This window comes from Sardina pilchardus, chromosome 17 (assembly GCF_963854185.1).
Source record: "Sardina pilchardus chromosome 17, fSarPil1.1, whole genome shotgun sequence".
Classification (NCBI taxonomy): Eukaryota; Metazoa; Chordata; class Actinopteri; order Clupeiformes; family Clupeidae; genus Sardina; species Sardina pilchardus.
In genome coordinates, this window is record NC_085010.1 from 8,134,644 (window position 1) to 8,153,974 (window position 19,331).

Below are 19,331 nucleotides of genomic sequence, written 5' to 3' on the forward strand. Positions count from 1 at the left end.
AATGAAATAGATTCCCAAAATGGATTTAGGACAGACTTAGGAAACTAGAAAGCCAGGCATAGCCCTCCGTAAGTTTCCGCTCAATTTTCATTTCCCTACGAGGGTTTTGGTATGACCAGGCGAGAAACTAGAGGGACATGGGGTGAAATCTTGGCTCCTCAGATAGTGTCCAAACACAAGATGTTGTGTTCAAACATTTATAGTTTAATAACACCACATGTGACATCAGGTGTACAGACTCCACACACTCTACATAGTTCTGTCCAGCACCTAGAGTTCAGTTCAAGTTCAAATTTATTGTCATGTACTCAGTCATGAAAAGAGTCCATAGTGTCCATAAATAAATTAAAAAGAAAAACCTGATATGCATGTTTTTGTTTTGTTTTGTTTTTGCATTTTAGTGTTTCACAGGGTTATGTTGTAACCCTGGTTCTCTGAGTGAAGAGACCATCTCTCCAGTCCTCAGGCCGCTCGGGAGACCCGTTCCAATCAAACTATCAGTGATCACACACCACCACAGGTCTTTATAGGTTCGGGTGGGCATGACCGAGCGAGCCGGTGTGTCACACATGGAATATGTAACGGAGTGGAGAGATGGTCTCGAGACGATAGAGAACATAGATATCACTCTCAAATGAAACAACTCATCTTCCAAATGCAGGCAAACATTGAAACACTGGATCAGTGGCTTGATTAGATTAATTATTTATTAGGAATTTCTTCTTTTTTTCTTTGGATATTAATATCCAACATTGATATAATATCCACCTTTGTTTTTTCTGATACATTCTAAATGAACACTAGTGTCATGAATTGTGAAGAACTACTAAAGTGTTGTGGGACGTAGCAGGGTGAAATTGATTCATTGAAGTGGGACAATTTGTTTTAACCATATTAAAAACTTGGCAAATCACAAAATAATGCGCAAAACAACTATATCAAAGCAAGATGCATTCTTCTTTCTTCTTTGGTTCATTAATCTGCCCCCTGTGAGTGGGGACATTATACAAGTCTTGGCTTTGTGAACGAGGCACCTGTCGGGTGTAAGAGGACGTTGTGGTGGACAAGAACGGAGGAGATACCCTCCTGGCACTCGCTGACCTTGCGGCGGCGATGGCGGTGGCAGACCTCACCGGAGCCGACGGCGTTGTGGTGGAGGACCTCGTAGAGGAGCTGACCAGAGACGCGTCCGGGGACGAGTACAGCGATCGCCTGGACGCTGGAATGGAATCCGACTGATGAGGGGTTAGTGTGGAACCGCTGAGCCGTTTGAAGAGGTCTGTTGATGCATGTACGTACTCCCATTCCATGTCATCACTGAAGAGGTCTCTCCTACTTGTTTGGGCTGCTCGTAAAGGATCACTTGGCTGCTTGGAAGAAGTGGACGCAGGTCTCGGTGCAGACGGAACAGGAGCCGAGGCTATTGTGGACACGGCAGAAACCTGGGCTGGATCCGGATCGGAAGACCTGGATCGCGGATAATGAGTAATGGGTGTTGTGGCAGAGCTTTGGGGAGACCCTGTCGGCGGTTTGGTGGGTGCTGTCGAGACAGAAAAGGGACTAGAAGCACCCACCGTCGGAGCCAACGCGTCGGAGCTAGAGAGCTGAACGGAAACTGTGCCGCTGGGTGAGTGGACGTTTCGACTGGCAGACGACGGCACCACAGATGAATTCGAGGTCAAAGTGTTCAGGGTAGTCACTAGCTGTGGTGCACTGGTTATGCATAGTGTGTCGTAGCGTGTAGAATTTGACTGTGTCGATGTTACTGTGGGCTTAACGGGAGAAACCAAATCAAAATCAGAATCGGAGTCGGAAGAAGAAACCAGAGTCACTGGCGGACGATAGATGTGCTCAGTGTAGGTGATCAGGAACTCGGGGTACACCTGCTGCTTGTCAAAGACCACGAAGATAGAAGGGTCACGGACGTCGTTCACGCAGCTGTCGTACAGAATGAGGCCTCCATCCCTCGAGGGCGGTAGGCGATAATGAGACTGCCCTCGGGTGTAGCAGCCTACGAGCACACGGCACACAAACATGGAGTGCACGCCGTGTCCAGAGGTGTAGCTGTTAAAGTAGGTGTTGTTGGAGCTGGAGGTGTAGTTGTTGGAGTAGGAGGCATCTCGGGCAAAGTAGCATCCTACGAATTATCACAAAAGGAGTACCCATCAGAACATCTGGCAGCAATGTCTTTTAAAGACTGAATTAAGACAACTACACACTAAAAATGAATGAAACCAAAGTGATCGCAGAGCAATCATTTTGATATGATACTTTTTATGGAAAGAGGCAAGTTGATTTAATTAGAATATCTATCGACACCGCCATACAACATGTTTCATTGCAAAGGATTCGATCTTTGTCACACTGCTCACCTTGTCCATAAGCTGTTCCGTTGGCACCGCACTTCCTCCAGTCAAAATTGTGAAAGCAGATACTGTCAATGAACTGAGAGTTTGTGCCATGAAAGAGCAGACGCTCCCCATCGGCGTACTTTTTGTCCTGATTGGCCTTCTTCATCCGTTCTCGTTTCCTGCAGACAAAACAAACATACATACAAACAAATAAACAAAAAAAATAAACGAGCAAACAGACGAAAACAAAAAACAATTCTGCGTGTGATACGATGGCTCACGCTGTGCTAAAACCCCCCAAAAATGTCTCATGCAACATTTCGATCGGAGCATTTCACTAAGGCCTTACTTTAGGTACAGTCATGGTACTGTATTCTTTTGGAGTTGAGGGGAAACCTATTGAACGTGATGGGTGTGATAATACAGTAGGTGCTTTTCAAACACCAGAGGTGCGTTCAAATTTGGCAAACAGTGGCGAACGTACGATTTGGTGTCAACATTCCATTCTAACAGTAATTGCATTGTTGCGTTCGTCAAACTCACGTCCTGTTCCACTGTACATGTATGTTTGCCGAGCACTACCTCCTCAGACTGTTTGCGTTTGCAAACGTTCGCCAAAAACTCAAGGCTAACGGAATACGGTTTGCAAGCGTTCGCAAACGTTTGCCTATGTTCATGAACTTGGACGTACCTCAGTCACTTTCAATAAAAAAAACATTGGTGGAGGAACAACTGCACATATACATACATCTCGGCAATCACAAGAGACATTTGTCTTCTGAGTAATAAAGCTTGCCGATGCATGAGTCAGTTGATAGTGAGGAGTTGGCCATAACATACTTAGCTAAGACTCAAAAGGGAAAAGGGTGTTACCCCATGTCAGGGAAAGGGCATAAGAAGTTGACTGAAGTATAGGGCTCTGATCTGTTTGGCGGATAAATTGCAAAGTCTGTCACTTAAACAAAGTGCATGAATTATTAGGGGAGGGGTAAGTGACTTACGTCTGAAAATCTTCCCAGAGTTCCTTGTTCTGGATTCTCTCAACACTGACAAAGTCAAAACCGCTCAGAGTCTTTCTGAACAGCTCCTGCACCTTCAGGTAGTCCCGGTCAGTGCTTTGCAGATTTACTCTCTGGATGGATGGTCATGGTCACACACACACACAAACACACACACACACAAACACAGGTCAATTGCAGTATCAAGGGAAAGATTCATGGAATTAACATTATCTTTAAATTCCAATCCATTCATTTTAAAGCAACAATTTAAAAACATGTATCTGCTCATTTCACACACTTAAAGGGACACTTCACCGATTAGCATTAAGCTTTGTATCTTTAGAAAACCAGTCATGTTTTTGAATGGTCGTGCATCATTCCGTCAATTTGCCTTGAGATGGAAGAAATATGGATTTTAATGAAACCCATGAATAGGACTTCCTGCTTTCAATGATGTGAAATGATAATTTTTACATCATTGAAAGCAGGAAGTCCGACATTGAAATCTGTATTTCTCCTATCTCAAGGCAAACTAAGGGAATGATGCATAACCATTCATTCATTTCTAAAGATACAAAGCTTATGCTAATCGGTGAAGTGTCCCTTTAAGCTGGGTTTTTATCCAACATTCTACAGCACATTTAGCCGTCTACAGACAGTGGAGAGCTGGGCCACAAGGTTTCCCCTACTACACCAATGAGCCTGATCCTCTGCATCGGGGGATAGTTACTCAGTAGGCCCGGGTTTGACGTTGGAGGGTAGGGGTGTGGTTCCCTCTAGCCTGGATACTTTCACAGAGAGTCTGGCCTAGATCCATTGGCAAACGTTTATTTCCTGGTTGGCGGACGCTTGTCTGAAGTTTGAAATCATTGGGAGTTCAATCACTAACGTTTGGTAATGACGTATTGTTAACCACGGGGGGACACAACAATAATGATAGGTTTGCAACTTAAACTAAATCACTCTCAGAAACGCCCTCTGTTCGCTGCTTGGTCGGGCGTCCTGGACGGAGTACTGTAGGGAAAAGAAATTGAGCGGAAGTACGTAGACAGGAGGAGCCAGGCTAGGTACCCTCTCCACTCTCTATACAGATAATGATAAAGAAGGACAAAGATATGAGCAAACCTTGTATCCTTTTTCAGGCACGGCAGACTTGTCCCAGTATCCTGGCACACCTCTGCCATGCTGTGATGAGGAGGGGCCTCTTCTCCTGCTAAAATGACAAAACACCAATGCATTAGTCCCTGTTAAGCTATTTCTAAAATAACCAAGACACCAATACTACAGAGGTTATTACTCTTCAGTGTGTGTGTGTGTGTGTGTGTATAGATAGTTATGGACCTTGGCAGAGGCCTGTGTCCAAATAATTTGTTTGTGTGTCAGTGTGTGTGTGTGTGTAAAATTGACTAAAAATAGGTATAATAAATACTCTGTTATTGTAATATCACAAAGAAAACGATAAGGGAAAAAATCCAACCTTGAAGTGCAACAAGTTTATTCTGAGAGAAAGGGAAATGTAATATTCCTAAATCAAATATTTTAACAAAAAAAACATTGCCCACAATTATTGAGACTTCTTGAGACATCTCATAAAAGTTAGAGATTACAAACCAAGGGATTTCAGACCATTCATATTTACAAAATCTACCCAAATTAGGGATGTAAATCAACTATTGATTAATTGTCTACAATAATTTAATAGACTAAATTAAATTACCGGTAATTAAAAATCGGTTAATTGAACAATGCAATCTAAGACTGTTTTCCACAGGACAAGATAATACAAGATTCTCGCGGGCGGCGAGAGACCTGACACAAACTTGAGGCAGCAAAATAAAAACAAACACGAGGCTTGTTTTTCTCTGGATTTTAGGCCAGTGGGGTATACTACGAATCTCGCTGAACATAACCAAGCTTTCTTAGGATAACCTGGATTGCTAAAAACGAAAGTCGCAATCAGAGTTGAGTGGTACTACGAAACTCACTCACGGATGAATTTATCAAACTAGTCTTTCAGCTCAGATCTGTGCGCGTTCTCGTGGTTGGGGTGACTTTGACCAATCGGGAAACGAGGAGATGCACAAGACCGCCTCGGTTTAAAAACGATACTTCCGCATTTATGAGCGGTAGCAAAATCTAGGGTGGTCTTTTTTTGTGTCTAACCTATAACATCAAAAAATCGATGGTCATCGGATATTGTATGCTATACATGTCCATAAAAGTGATATATCTGCATGCGCAACATAGTTAAAGCGCCTTCGAGTTTCAAAATGTTTGGAGAGGCGGAGCTGCTCAGTAGATGCGATGACAGAGTTCTCACACGTGAGATGACTTCGTTTTTCAAGATAATTGATTGGTCACTAGTCAGTAGGATGAGTCAGAGGGCGGTGATTTTTCACGATTTGAGCTATAACTAAGCACATAACCTGCTCCCGACCAGGTTTGGTTGCGAGCATAAGATACCATGGTGATACAGCGACGCTAAAACAAATCCACTTTCGTATGACAGCATACCCTGGCTTTGAGCGCAACATACCTCGCTAACCCACTAATCGAGATTCGTAGTATACCCCACAGGAGACTGAAATAGCAATGGCAGAAGCTTGGGACTTGGTGACCCCAAGCCGACGACCCTGATATTTCTGATATTTCTGATATTTACTCACAATAAATATGCTTCCCTTCAAGGTTGATTTTTTCTACATTGTTTTCATTGTGAGACTACCGGTACAACAACTATTATAAAATCACCAAAACATTACTTTTATACCAGTTTTTAGTCAACTTTACCGAAGGTGGCAATAATTCTGGAGGGTTCTGCATATAATATAGGCTACTGCACAGAATTGAGAATGGGTAATCAGGAGAAGGAAAATTATGATTAAAACATAAGTGTACGTTTTTATGTAATGCAACAATTGCAGCGACATTAATGTGTCAATCCTAAGAGTTGTACCATCATACCTGGTTCTGGCCGTTTGGACACCATGAGAAGAGAGAAAGTTAGGTCTTCTCCTAACTGGTCTTGTCTGGCCAGAGCTCATATTCTTCTGCACCATATCTGTAAGAATGACAGCATCAGCGTAATATTTTTTTAGGAATAATAACTGTATCTCTCTCTCACACACACACACACACACACACACACACACACACACACACACACACACACACACACACACACACACACACACACACACACACACACACACACACACACACACACACACACACACACACACACACACACACACACACACACACACACACACACACACACACACACACACACACACACACGACCAATGTTTACTCTGACTGATTCTGGACTTCGACGCAATTGGATAACTACGACCAAAACCTAAAGTTGTAGCGATGTCGTCATCAGTTCAGCTCCCCTTTGTCCCGCCTACACCGATTTGATTGGTTAGCTCCGACATTGAGGCAAAACGTAATGTGTATCATTGTTAGTGGCCAGAGTATCTTGCAGACACAATTTCAAATTGTGCTCTCGCGTGAACTCTGGATGTCCAGGGTATGCAGTAAGTGTAGTACCTTTGAAACAGAGTTCATACTGCTCTTTTCCAGCAGTGAAGAGGACCACTGTTTTGTTGTCGTCCAGGTAACGCTTTTCCAAATCACTGGAGGAGATGGAGGCCAACCTGTGCATCTCTTTCTGTGTGCAATTGAAATATCACAGCATCATCACAGTCATGGACATCCAAATATACACTGGATAGGAAATACAGGCATCAACATTCAGTAAAACAACAACTACTTATTCTTAAAAATGTATGACACAGGAGCTAAATCACTGACAAAAAAATACAACAAGTAATCCATTGCTGAAATGTAAAAATCCCATTCAGACTTATTCACTGTGACATACATGTTTTCCTGTTATTTGTTAACTATTTTACACTTATTTTATTGTGTATGTATAGAGACCAAAATTATAATTTGCATTATCATCATCACAATTTGTATATCAGCTAGTCACTTGACACTGTGGCCAGTCGTCATAAGCACTTGGAGGCAGGCAAAATATTTTATACAGGCACTACAACCAACTGCGACACAGCAACCCTCCCCATATCAAATTGAACTCACTAACTACACTCTTAATGTTTCTTTAGTACAAGAGATCTTACTATGGAGCCGTATGGGACCCATTTCCCATACTCATCCTGCCAGAACCAGATCCACTCGGTGGTGAGGATGAAGTCGGGCTGGGCCACGGATGAGGCGGTGGAGAGACGGCGCACGACATGCGGGCCGCAGGTCATGGTGTCAAAACGAATAGGGTCGCCCTCCCTACAGGAGACAACGCACAGAGAACAGAGAAGACTGTTTTACCCACTGTAATAGCACTTTAGAGTGACTCCCCCTGAGCAGAGAGAGAGGAGGAATCTTTTGCAATAATCTTCAAAGAATAAACGTTTATAAACGTTTTACAATTAAATACCTCTGTACTTGCACACCATATTTATATGGCACAACGGCAGCTACTTTTGACTTCCTATCCTGTTTTTATCTGTTTATTCACCTGCCAGTGTTGAAATTGTGTTGCATTTGATTCTACTTATTAACTGGTAGTCTGCCGTCTGCAGTCTGCCACTGTTCTGATCTCAGGCTGTGTCTTGTGGATTATATGCACTGTATGTTTACTGTATGTCAGTGTTGTTTGTGTTTCTGGCAGCTGGAACACTGTCATTTCCCTTTGGGGCTGAATAAAGCATATCCATCTATTTATCCATCTATCCGTTAATCAATCCATCTACCTTTGTAGAATACTGTGTTCATAAATTGCAATTAGCTATGCAGGGAAAGAAATGCCTTGTGTTATTAGTTGGGAATTTCCTTCAAACAGCCAATCAACAACCTTGGCCAATCAACAGATATGATTATCAAGAAGAGATACAGTCTTCTGTGGCCAGAGGCCTCCTACGTAATTCTAATGTCTAAGGCAAGCCAACAGATCAAGGGGCTGGACCTCAGAGCAGTAGTGTTGATTGGGTTGCAAAAGTCCCTCTCGATGTCTTCACTGTTTGGCAGGTCGGTCCAGGACCCCCCCATCTTCATCTGCCACTGGTAGGGCATTTTGCAGTGGACTCTCCAACACCGGTCTGCAACAGACAGAAAAAGACGTTGAGCGACAGACTGACACAAGTTAACTCATCTAATAGGCTTGCTCAGAAACCCAAGAGCGTCTTTAGAGTTACCGTAATTTCCCTGGCTTATATATTGATTTTGCAAAATGTCTTCAGCTACTGTATGAGGTTAAAACAGGACACATATGGTGTTAATATGGTTTTGTTTCTTTTACCATGTATGTCCTGCGGCTTATACACAATGCCTATGATACATAGGAAATGACTGTAGTTAGAGAGTTAGAGTCAGAGTTAGTAGAGATAGAGTGCAGCTTTTGGTAGGTGATATGTTCCAATAGAGTGCCTAGCCAACAAAACATCAATTCATTTTTTTTCTCTTTTTTTCAGATTTTTTCCTCCATGGCTTCTTTCCATAGGCACTCCTCCAGATTGGCTTCCACCTTCTTATTCAGACAACAAGGTCACTGTGCAACTAAAGTCACTAGGACATGACATCATTTTAAGCATAGATTTAGAAAAAAAACATTATTGTGGGGCCATAAAGTGGGATAACAGGTTACAGAGCCAGTCATACAAGTTTTTTATTTGTCTGGAAATAAACAATGGTCACATGCGGGCTTAAAGTGCTTCAGATGTAAACGTATTTGATGTGGACGGTGGTAGGGCTCCCTGGCTCCCACCGTCGTGCCCTTGAGCAAGGCACTTAACCCCAAGTTGTTCTGAGAACAATGCAATCCCTTGTGATATAGTTGACATATCCAAGTCACTTGGACAATAGTGTCTGCTAAATGAATGAATGATGTCAAAGTGAAAGAGCATCAATGGAATGCTAACCCTAAGTCACATTTTAGCTTCGGACCCACCCATTGGTGGTGCGCCTTCCAAACGTTCCCCTGACCCTTTCCCTTTTCTGTTATTTGAACTGAGACATCATGTTTGAAGGTGCGTATGCAGCGAGTGAAACTGAATTTCCCCCTGGCGACAATAAACTAACTAGGGAACTAACTACAGTGGGTACGGGTTGAGAATGCACCTTCTCCCGCGGGACTCCCGAAGAGATCCCGCAGTGCGTCAAGCCGATTTTTTTCGAGGCTAAGGCAATGTACCCAAACAACCACCAGGTGGCAGAAAGTTTCAACTGCATTTAATGATGAAAACCGCATATCCGTCAATAGTCGACTCCTTAATCTCACTGAATCATTAAAATGAAGGTGATGACTGGCGAAATTATTCAAACGACACTTCAATGAACCATTGTTGAAATGAATGAAAATGGTTATAGAAATCGCCTACAGCCAGCGTTATAAGAAATATATAAGTAATAGTTAAAGTCTTCTTCCGTATTAAACAGATAGCCTACGGGACGCTCTTTGTTCCGTAGGCTATTTTAAGGAACTACTCAATGCACACACACTGGGTAAACTGGCGCGCTACAAACATTAAAATGTCAAATCATATTTATTTCTCTTTGTCGCCATGATATTGGGGGAAACGCGGAGAGGCGAGATGGTCAGTCCTCGTATTTGTTCTTCGCGTTTCGTTATAAGAAATATATAAGTAGCCTAATAGTTAAAGTCTTCTTCTGTATTAAACAGATAGCCTACAGGACGCTCTTTGTTCCGTATTTTAAGGAACTGCTCAATTCACACACACTGGGTAAACTGGCGCGCTACAAACATTAAAATGTCAAATCATATTTATTTCTCTTTGTCGCCATGATATTGGGGGAAACGCGGAGAGGCGAGATGGTCAGTCCTCGTATTTTTTCTTCGCGTTTCGTTATAAGAAATATATAAGTAGGCCTAATAGTTAAAGTCTTCTTCTGTATTAAACAGATAGCCTACGGGACGCTCTTTGTTCCGTATTTTAAGGAACTACTCAATGCACACACACTGGGTAAACTGGCGCGCTACAAACATTAAAATGTCAAATCATATGTATTTCTCTTTGTCGCCATGATATTGGGGGAAACGCGGAGAGGCGAGATGGTCAGTCCTCGTATTTTTTCTTCGCGTTTCGTTATAAGAAATATATAAGTAATAGTTAAAGTCTTCTTCTGTATTGAACAGATAGCCTACGGGACGCTCTTTGTTCCGTATTTTAAGGAACTACTCAATGCACACACACTGGGTAAACTGGCGCGCTACAAACATTAAAATGTCAAATCATATTTATTTCTTTGTCGCCATGGTAGGCCTATTGGGGGAAACGCGGAGAGGCGAGATGGTCAGTCCTCGTATTTATTCTTCGCGTTTCGTCATAAGAATATATAGCCTAAGTAATAGTTAAAGTCTTCTTCTGTATTCTCTGCCACATTCGACAACAGCATTCAAGTTCCTTCTCAGCACGATGACGTGACTTTGCTTGCTGTTGGCCCAGATTAGAACAACATGCTCGAATTCACCAACAGAGTCATTCATCCAAAAATGTGGCTGTTTGACTCAACATTGAACATAATTAGCCTAGGATTTTCCTATACAAATTCTGTTTCAGCCGTTCCTCACATGAATGCCTTGAAGCTCTCCCAAGCATGAAATGCAGGCATAGAATATTATTAAGAAACTCTATTAACGTCTTCATCAATGGACCAAAAGTCCATTGCTCCGCGATTATAAATTGCAGCGAGATGAAACCTTTATTGCACGACGTGGGGAAGAGCAGACGTGGGGCTTTCCAACGAGCCACTAGGCCTATAAGTTGCGCAAGGACGCACATATTGCATGCTCATACCAATTGTAGGCTATATGCCTTGATGACATTAAATTAAGAAATATTTCCTGATTTGGGAAACTTTTAGTTTATTTTTCTTTCCATAATACCATTCGATCTTGCTGGAAATTATCAGACTTGAGAAACACGCATTGCATCGGCAACTTCGCTGCTCAGTAGACGATTCTGCCACTTTCTGTAGAGGCCAGCAATTCGAGATAAAAGCTGCAGATCATAGACAGAGAAAGCATATGCTCTGAGAACAGAACACAACTGCATGTCAAGTGTAGCCGAGGGTCTGTCTACGCAGAAACAACAAGTGCATTTCTACATGTTCGTGACAAAATGTGGGGGATAGAATCGCGTTTCAGTGGGAATGCTGCAACTTATGTCTTTTTCTTCTAAAGACAATTATGTACGATATAAATGACAATTTATTTTTTTTACCGACCCGACCAAACATGACCCGCATATCATTAAAAATATTTTTTCTTGACCCATAACCGCGGGTGCGCTCGATTTGGATCAGCCCGCGCATCACTGGTGGATGCCTGCTCTTCAGAGCCATCACCACAAAGGAGCACTAGAGCCTGGTGCAAAACCACCAACTGGGATGGATCGAAGGGCAAGCAAGCACTGCCACACAACGTCAAGACCTTTGTCAACACTAAGCAGAAAGTTTCCTACGATGGGGAGAAGTGGCCGCAAGGACTGCATCGATAAGATCAACGAATGCCTTAGCAAGCCCCGAAACCCTGGCGATACATTTTCTTTCCTTTAATTCAATAAAACATTGTTTATCTGAAGAACTTTTCCGAGGTTGTCTTGTCTACCAAATCCTAAACTTAAATAGAGTAAACATTTTATCTTATGAAAAAACTCTTAGGGGGAACAGTTAGGCAGCCCTTCCTCCATTATCGTAGTAGGACTATAGGCAATTTATTAGAGGGGTCAAAAAAACCTAATAAAGTAGGCTAGACTAAATGTGTCACTTTAGTGATTGGCTCTTTCAAATGCAAATTAGGTGGATGGGCTTTTGAATGGGCCTGCTGCAGGTGAGAGGACAAATCCTACGAATTTATTGTTTTTAGAAAGTGCCATTATCATTGCCATATTCTCTTAAAACATAGGCTATATATTTGAAAACGAGTTGATTAAAGGCTTCTAATGGTGTCTCTATAATATGATAAAAGCAGAGATTGAGATGTGTGTTTGGAACAGTTTTTCAAATCCCCCGGGGGTATTTAGACTCCAGGGTGTTAAGCACTCATTCACAACTGTCCCATCGCTAAATGCTCTCTTGTGTTGCGTGATCACACAAGTATACCTGTCGTAGTGTGCTTTTAATTTGATATGCCTAATTATTATCTCCGCCAAGGATATAGGATGAACAAAGTCTATGGATTTGCTATCCAGTAGCCTAATAATTAGGCTATGTGCCACGTCCGATTTCGCAAGTGGTGTAGTAGGCTACATTTAAAAACAGACAGCCGCCTGTGAGATCCATTTCATGAAGAGCATTATTGTCTTGTGCGATCATTCCCCCTCCCCCACACTCGTCTAACCAGTTCACTACATTAAAGCCTATAGCCTATGGCACTGAGGACGACACTTGAGCCCGACACATGTCAATGTAAAAATGTGTGTGAGCGCGCGCTGAACCACGAATTAACATATTAACTTTTCTTTTCAGCAGACATCGCAAACATAAAAAGAATCTCAAAACAGGAAATCTTTCATTTCTCTTAATAAACCGATTCATTTTGTTTTGACGGGTTCCGGAGAGATTCTTCAACTGGGTTTCGAACCCCGGTCGCTGGCGTACGATACCTATGCTTCAACCACATGCGCCACAACTGGATGTGAATTTCGTAAGGCTTTATTCGGGATATCCACTTGAACGTCGCCGTAGCCTACTTGAACGTTGCCGGTTAAAATGAACAAGCCTCCGTTTTAAAATAGCTTAGGCCTACACATTTCTAAGTATTCCTAGCATGTAAATGTTGCCAAAATGTCCATCTTGTCCATCTCTTTCGTCTTCGCCTTGACGTTGACAATAATAGCCTATTCACGGAAATGCGGTCTTGTAACCGTAGCCTAATGAATTCATGAATTAATCTAAGGTTGCCTTTCGAGTAGCCTACCCTATTTCAGGTTGAATTGAAGGCTATTTCCTTCTGATAGGCCTATAGGTTTCTAAAACCATTTTCATTCATTTCAACAATGGTTTATTGAAACGTCGTTTGATTAATTTCGCCAGTCATCACTTTCATTTTAAGGATATAGGATGAACAAAGTCTATGGATTTGCTATCCAGTAGCCTAGGCTATGTGCCACGTCCGATTTCGCAAGTGGTGTAGTAGGCTACATTTAAAAACAGACAGCCGCCTGTGAGATCCATTTCATGAAGAGCATTATTGTCTTGTGCGATCATTCCCCCTCCCCCACACTCGTCTAACCAGGTCACTACATTATAGCCTATATGCGGCACTGAGGACGACACGAAACTTGAGCCCGACACTATGTCAATGTAAAAATGTGTGTGAGTGCGCGCTGAACCACGAATTAACATATTAACTTTTATTTTCAGCAGACATCGCAAACATAAAAAGAATCTCAAAACAGGAAGTCTTTCGTTTCTTTTAATAAATCGATGCATTTTCTTTTAATGGGTTCTGGAGAGGTTCTTCGACTAGGTTTCGAACCCCGGTCGCTGGCATACGATACCTATGCATCAACCACTTGCGCCACAACTGGATGTGAACTTCAATAGGCTTTATTCGGGAAATGTACTTGAAACGTCGCCGGTTAAAATGAACAAGCCTCCGTTTTAAAATAGCTTACACATTTCTAAGTATTCCTAGCATGTAAATGTTGCCAAAATGTCCATCTTGTCCATCTCTTTCGTCTTCGCCTTGACGTTGACAATAATAGCCTATTCACGGAAATGCGGTCTTGTAACCGTAATGAATTCATGAATTAATCTAAGGTTGCCTTTCGAGTAGCCTATTTCAGGTTGAATTGAAGGAAATAGTCCTTCTGATAGGCCTATAGGTTTCTAAAACCATTTTCATTCATTTCAACAATGGTTTATTGAAACGTCGTTTGATTAATTTCGCCAATCACTTTCATTTTAATGATTAAATGAGACGGATATGCGGAGCATTTCTCTCCCTCTCCGTTGACCAAAACGTTGCTCTGGCATCTCTGCTGGACTGACTGAGTTATAGGCTACGTCGAGTGAGAGAGCTGTGAGGTAGGCTGTAAACATTCGAAAACTCGGGCGGTCTATGTTGCCCCCTTGCGGTTGCAGTTTTCCCGATGCTTCGGGAGTCCCGATGTGCGGGAATGAAAGGAGCATTCTCAACCCGTACCATCTGTAGCTAAATAACTAACTGACTAACTAACTACCGTAACTAACTAACTAAGGAACTAACCAACCAACTAAGAAACTTACGGTACTAACTAGGGAACTAGCTAACTAGGGAACTAGCTAGCTAACAAACTAACTAACTACTAAGGAACTACCGGTAACTAAGGAACTAGGTTGTAGGTTTCTGGCCAGACATAAAACAAGAACATTAGATGCAATGAAAGTCCCTGTTTCCCCACTATCATTAGTCTATGTGTGTGTGTATGTGTGTAGTTAGGGAATCCCTCCATAGAGCTAATTAGGGAATCCTCTTGGAAAGCTCTTCTTGGTACATTTCCAACACTCACATCACATTCACCAAAACAATCATCACACAAAGAGCAAAGACATGGGAGCCCATAAGTAGAGAGGAACACAAATAACTTACCGCCTTGTTTGCAATCAGTTCTGACGAAGAAGAGGCAAATTTCGTTAATCTCTGTGAAAAACAGGGCTACAGTCAGATTTTGGAGGCTGAGACTCAAGAACTGACACCTAAATAATTTAGCACTATACAATACAATATAATATACTGTTTGTGTTTAGGAGAGCAGGTGGCTTTGATTAACCGCTGTAGGCAAAGCTTGCCATTTTTGACCACTCACACCAAAGTAAGCCACAGCCTCAAAGCAACTTGTGATACACAAGACAAAATAACCGGCAAGTTATTCCCCAATGGTAGGCCTGACACATTTCAACCACTCTGATATTGTTGTTGATTACAGAGCTAAGCCTTACCTTGCTGTAAATAAAAAAATGTAGGCCTATAGGCTACTGCGTACAGTAGCTATAGGTAGCTTTGCATTGGTGTGTAAAGCAACTGAGGATCAGATTGCAGCACTCACCTGGCCGTGCCGGACTGTTTCCGTCTTTGGTCACCTCTGCATTAGTGGTGGCAGTGGCATGTCCTTTACCAGCTCTGCCCCCTCTGCCCCCTCTGCCCCCTCTGCTCCTGGCCCTGGCATCAGGTTTGGGCTTCAAGTCCTTCGCCAACGTGCCCCTTATCGCCAAGATCCTCTGGTAGATGGACAGCATGGACCCCACCTTATCGCCGGGCACACCTCTCCTCCGCAGCGTCCTCATCGGCTGGGGCTCGAAGAAGTCATGTGACCGGCCGCAGTCTCCGGAGTCGCAAGTGCCACGGATGTAGTCCTCGCAGATGTGGAGGTATGTGCAGCTGTCCTTGTCCTCACACTTGCCGAAGTCACCATCACCTTGGTTGTACCTGATACACACCTGTACAAGGGGTGTATGTGAAAATGAGCGAAGGCGCAAAGCATGACATCAGCTCCGTATGTTCAGCGAATGATCAAGTTTGGTAGCTATATGGCGGCAATCATCTTTAATCAGCTGACTGGCTCATGCGTAAGGAGGTTACGTTGTTATCAGGGCAGATACTTTTGGGGAAGCATGGCAAATCAAGCTGTTGAACTGAAAGCTGAAATGTTTGATAGGAGCCACTTACCGGTGGAAGGAGGGAATGAGGGCTGTCATTCTGCAAGAGCAGCTGCCTGATCTCTGCTCTGCTGAGCTTCTGCAGCTGATGGTCAGAGAGAACGTGGGCGTTGTGGGCCGAATTTAAATTGTGTCCGTAACGACAGGGTCTGCAAACACATTTACATTGGCTTTAAGACAGTTACCTAGCCTAGAAATCTAGACGCACCCTAGCGGCAAAAAAAAATGTTTGCCTAGCGGGATGGTTTATAGTTTGGCTTGCCAGGCTAACAGTTACCTCCTTTTCAAAACATTTTTAGTTGTCATAACACTGAGCTTTATTGAACTGTGTTGAACAAATAGAAACATGTATTAACTCCTAATCGATATTGCTTGCAAAAATATAGGCTATAGGCTAAACTTAAAATGTCAGGTGTGAAACTCTTTTGCACAATTTTTAAATCAGCAATCATTCGAATTATTATATACCATTGTCTGTCTTGCTTTGCAAGCATGAATCTAAGGCACATTAAGAGAAAGTATTGAATCTCTTATTTCGTGAAGGTAATAGGCTACACAAGCTGAAGTCCAGGTGCTTACTGTAGGTCTACTTCAATGAAAAATGATAAAGTAGTTTATGAATTTGTCTTGTCTAGATGTTTAGGCCTACTGTAGCCTATCTTACATGGCAATGACAGTAGCCTATAATCTTGGGATTTCATTTGACCACAAGTCATGTTGTTTGAACATTTGCTTAGTTGCATGTTTAAAATGTTGTCACTGTTTGAACCCTTGGAAAACTAAATGTGCATTTTTTGCTAGAGTGCTTCTTTAGATCTCTATGAACCTGTAATGTCAGAGTTGACAGAAGCGTCATAGTTGAGGAAAGACAGGATTGGCCTAGTCCTTGACCATCGGAACAGGGGTAGCCTAGACTAATTTCAATGATGATCAAAGTGCACATTAGCAAAGGTGAACTAGAGTCCATTTAATATAAGTCCCGACAGGACGAACAGACCTGAAATGTCATTGATAAGCGAACGGATTTGTTACGGATTGATTGTTCCATGAAAGACGTGAATCAAAAGCACAAAACCCCGTTGCCATTGACAGCTGTCATAATTACAGTTGGAGGAATGCATGAATAACTCACCTTGCCTTGCATTCTCCATGAAGGTATAACTTACAAAGATGAAGATTTGTACAGTCGGAGCACTGATACACATTGCAGATTCTCATGTTTGTTTTGACAAGTATTGTTTTGACACAATCCTTCTCCTGAAGATGGAAAAACTGTTTATTTCCGACAAGTGAATCTAATTCAGAGCAGTTTATATCTGGAAATCCGGAAGCAAGTTCAAGGAGTCTCTCGTAATCGATTGCTCCTCCATTCCCGCAAATTATTTTCAAGATAGCGGCTTCAGACATTTTTCGTGAAGATTGGAAAGTTATCGTCTGAATGCACGAGAAACAGCCATATGTTGCAAAGGAAACAGCTAAGCCAGACTAGCCTACATCAGTGCCCATATACCTACTCTGACTAGGCCTACCTCCTCAAATCTTTCTGCTCAGGGCAGATGCAGCCTACTCATGACGAAGGGAAAACGAAACTTATCTAGGCATCATTTGTTGCCAGATTTCGTTTGAAATCCTCGCTTAAACAACAACATAATCCATCGTTTCATCGCGATTCATTGGACTAATGGCAATTTCTTTAGCCTATATAGCCTATTTACGGAAAAAATAGGAGACAGTGGGCCAATAGGCTACAGTCAGTTCATGTGTTAGCATTTGGTCTATTTTGACAGATGATCGAAGGGGATAGGCAACCCATATGCTATTCCCAGGAAATGAAACTATGGCAGCACGTGTCAGTAGGGCTCCTGCATGCACCCTGCAATAACATGCAATAAACTGTTTGCATAAGGCCTATTCAATAACTAGGCGTTTGTCCAGCCAAAGTCCAGCCTTGGATCTCTCACCAAGATCTACCTGGCTGAGGAACTTTGCTAATTAGAATCAGCTGGTTTAAGTGAATGTTTGGCACAGGTGATTTCACTAATTAGCCTACCCGATCGACCTGACTTAAAAGATGTGCTAATTATAGCCCATATAGGCAACATTTTAAGAGTGGCCTTTTGTTGTGGCCACACCCGTGCAATAATCATGCTGTGTAATTAGCATCTTGATATGGCACACCTGTGAGGTGACGATGATAATGATGATATGTATTGTTCAAAAGGGAAAATTGTCTTGGACTCATGCACTGCATAGCCTATATGCCCACAATCAAGCAGACTCCCAAGACAGACAACACAGCATAAATGCATAACACATAACATACACTGTGTAGGCCTATAAATATGTGATGGGTCAGTCAATATCCTCTGAGCTTGCCTAGAAGGGACTGGTTAGGGCTTTGGGCTGGTAACAAGGGTTGCCGGTTCGATCCCGGACCAGTCGGGAAAATGTGGGCAAGCAGGTGGTTGAGCACTGTTCTCCCATACCCACATCCACGGCGGAAGTGCCCTTGAGCAACACACCTAACCCCTCACTGCTCCCTGAGCGCCGCTGTATGAAGGCAGCACTGCTCTGTGTGCTGTGTGTGTTTCACTAATTCACGGATTAGGACAAATGCAGAGACCAAATTTCCCTCAAGGGATTTACTATTTATACTTACTGTTAGGCACAGAGTCACCACCAGGGGGAAGCAAATTCATTCCTTTCCCATGGGCCATTAGGCCAGAGAAGAGCTGTAGCCTATTGTAGGCCTCAACAACATGAAAAAGGGAGATATTCGTTCAACAGCTGAACAATTCTAGAACTTATACTTTCTGAAACCAATCTAGGTTTCTAGATCTATGGTTCTATGGATCTATGGCCAACACCGGCGACAGGTGTGATGATAAATCAATGTCCCTGGCTGTGGCCTGCCGCCTGTACTTCACTCCCAACACCTCCAGGGGGCGCAAGAGAGCACAACAGTACAGTGCCAGGTCCAGCTTCAGAAAGTAAAAGTCCTACCATCTGTGCCAACCATTCACTTAAACCAGCTGATTCTAATTAGGACAACTCTTCAGCCAGGTAAAGCAGCTAATTGATGAGATCACCTGTGTTAAGTGCACAGGTAGAAGTGATACATGATTGGACTTTCACTTTCTGAAGCTGGAGCATCTCTGCATTTAAAATAGACATTTCACAGGTACACCCATGTTTGACTAAGCAAAGTGCGTAATTGATGTAAGGTTTGCTTAATTTACATACAATATATTAGTAATATGTGTTTTTTTTATTAAAAAGAAAATGCATGATG

The 19,331-nt window shown here is 42.6% G+C and overlaps 1 protein-coding gene across 1 annotated transcript; it reads right to left on the reverse strand.

Annotated features, from left to right (window-relative positions):
• Positions 1–183: 183 nt before the first annotated feature.
• LOC134062675 (protein mono-ADP-ribosyltransferase PARP12-like) lies at positions 184–17,953 on the reverse strand. Its single transcript, XM_062518777.1, has 12 exons — positions 17,172–17,953; positions 16,050–16,188; positions 15,430–15,820; positions 14,973–15,023; positions 8,346–8,478; positions 7,504–7,666; positions 6,908–7,028; positions 6,317–6,413; positions 4,478–4,565; positions 3,353–3,483; positions 2,373–2,530; positions 184–2,137 (listed from the first exon to the last, which is right to left on the reverse strand). Exons 1-12 carry the CDS (start codon positions 17,444–17,446, stop codon positions 939–941), a joined length of 2,946 nt encoding a protein of 981 aa, XP_062374761.1. The 5' UTR covers positions 17,447–17,953; the 3' UTR covers positions 184–938.
• Between the last annotated feature and the right edge of the window lie 1,378 nt (positions 17,954–19,331).

Bases quoted from the DNA above. Each gene is read 5' to 3' on its own strand.
- LOC134062675 (XM_062518777.1), bottom strand. From the start codon at position 17,446: ATGTCTGAAGCCGCTATCTTGAAAATAATTTGCGGGAATGGAGGAGCA. The intron at 8,479-14,972 runs GTAAGTTATTTG...TGTCTGTTGCAG, and splicing joins AACTGATTGCAAACAAGGCG to ACCGGTGTTGGAGAGTCCAC. The intron at 7,667-8,345 runs GTCCAGCCCCTT...TGTCTCCTGTAG, and splicing joins ATCAACACTACTGCTCTGAG to GGAGGGCGACCCTATTCGTT.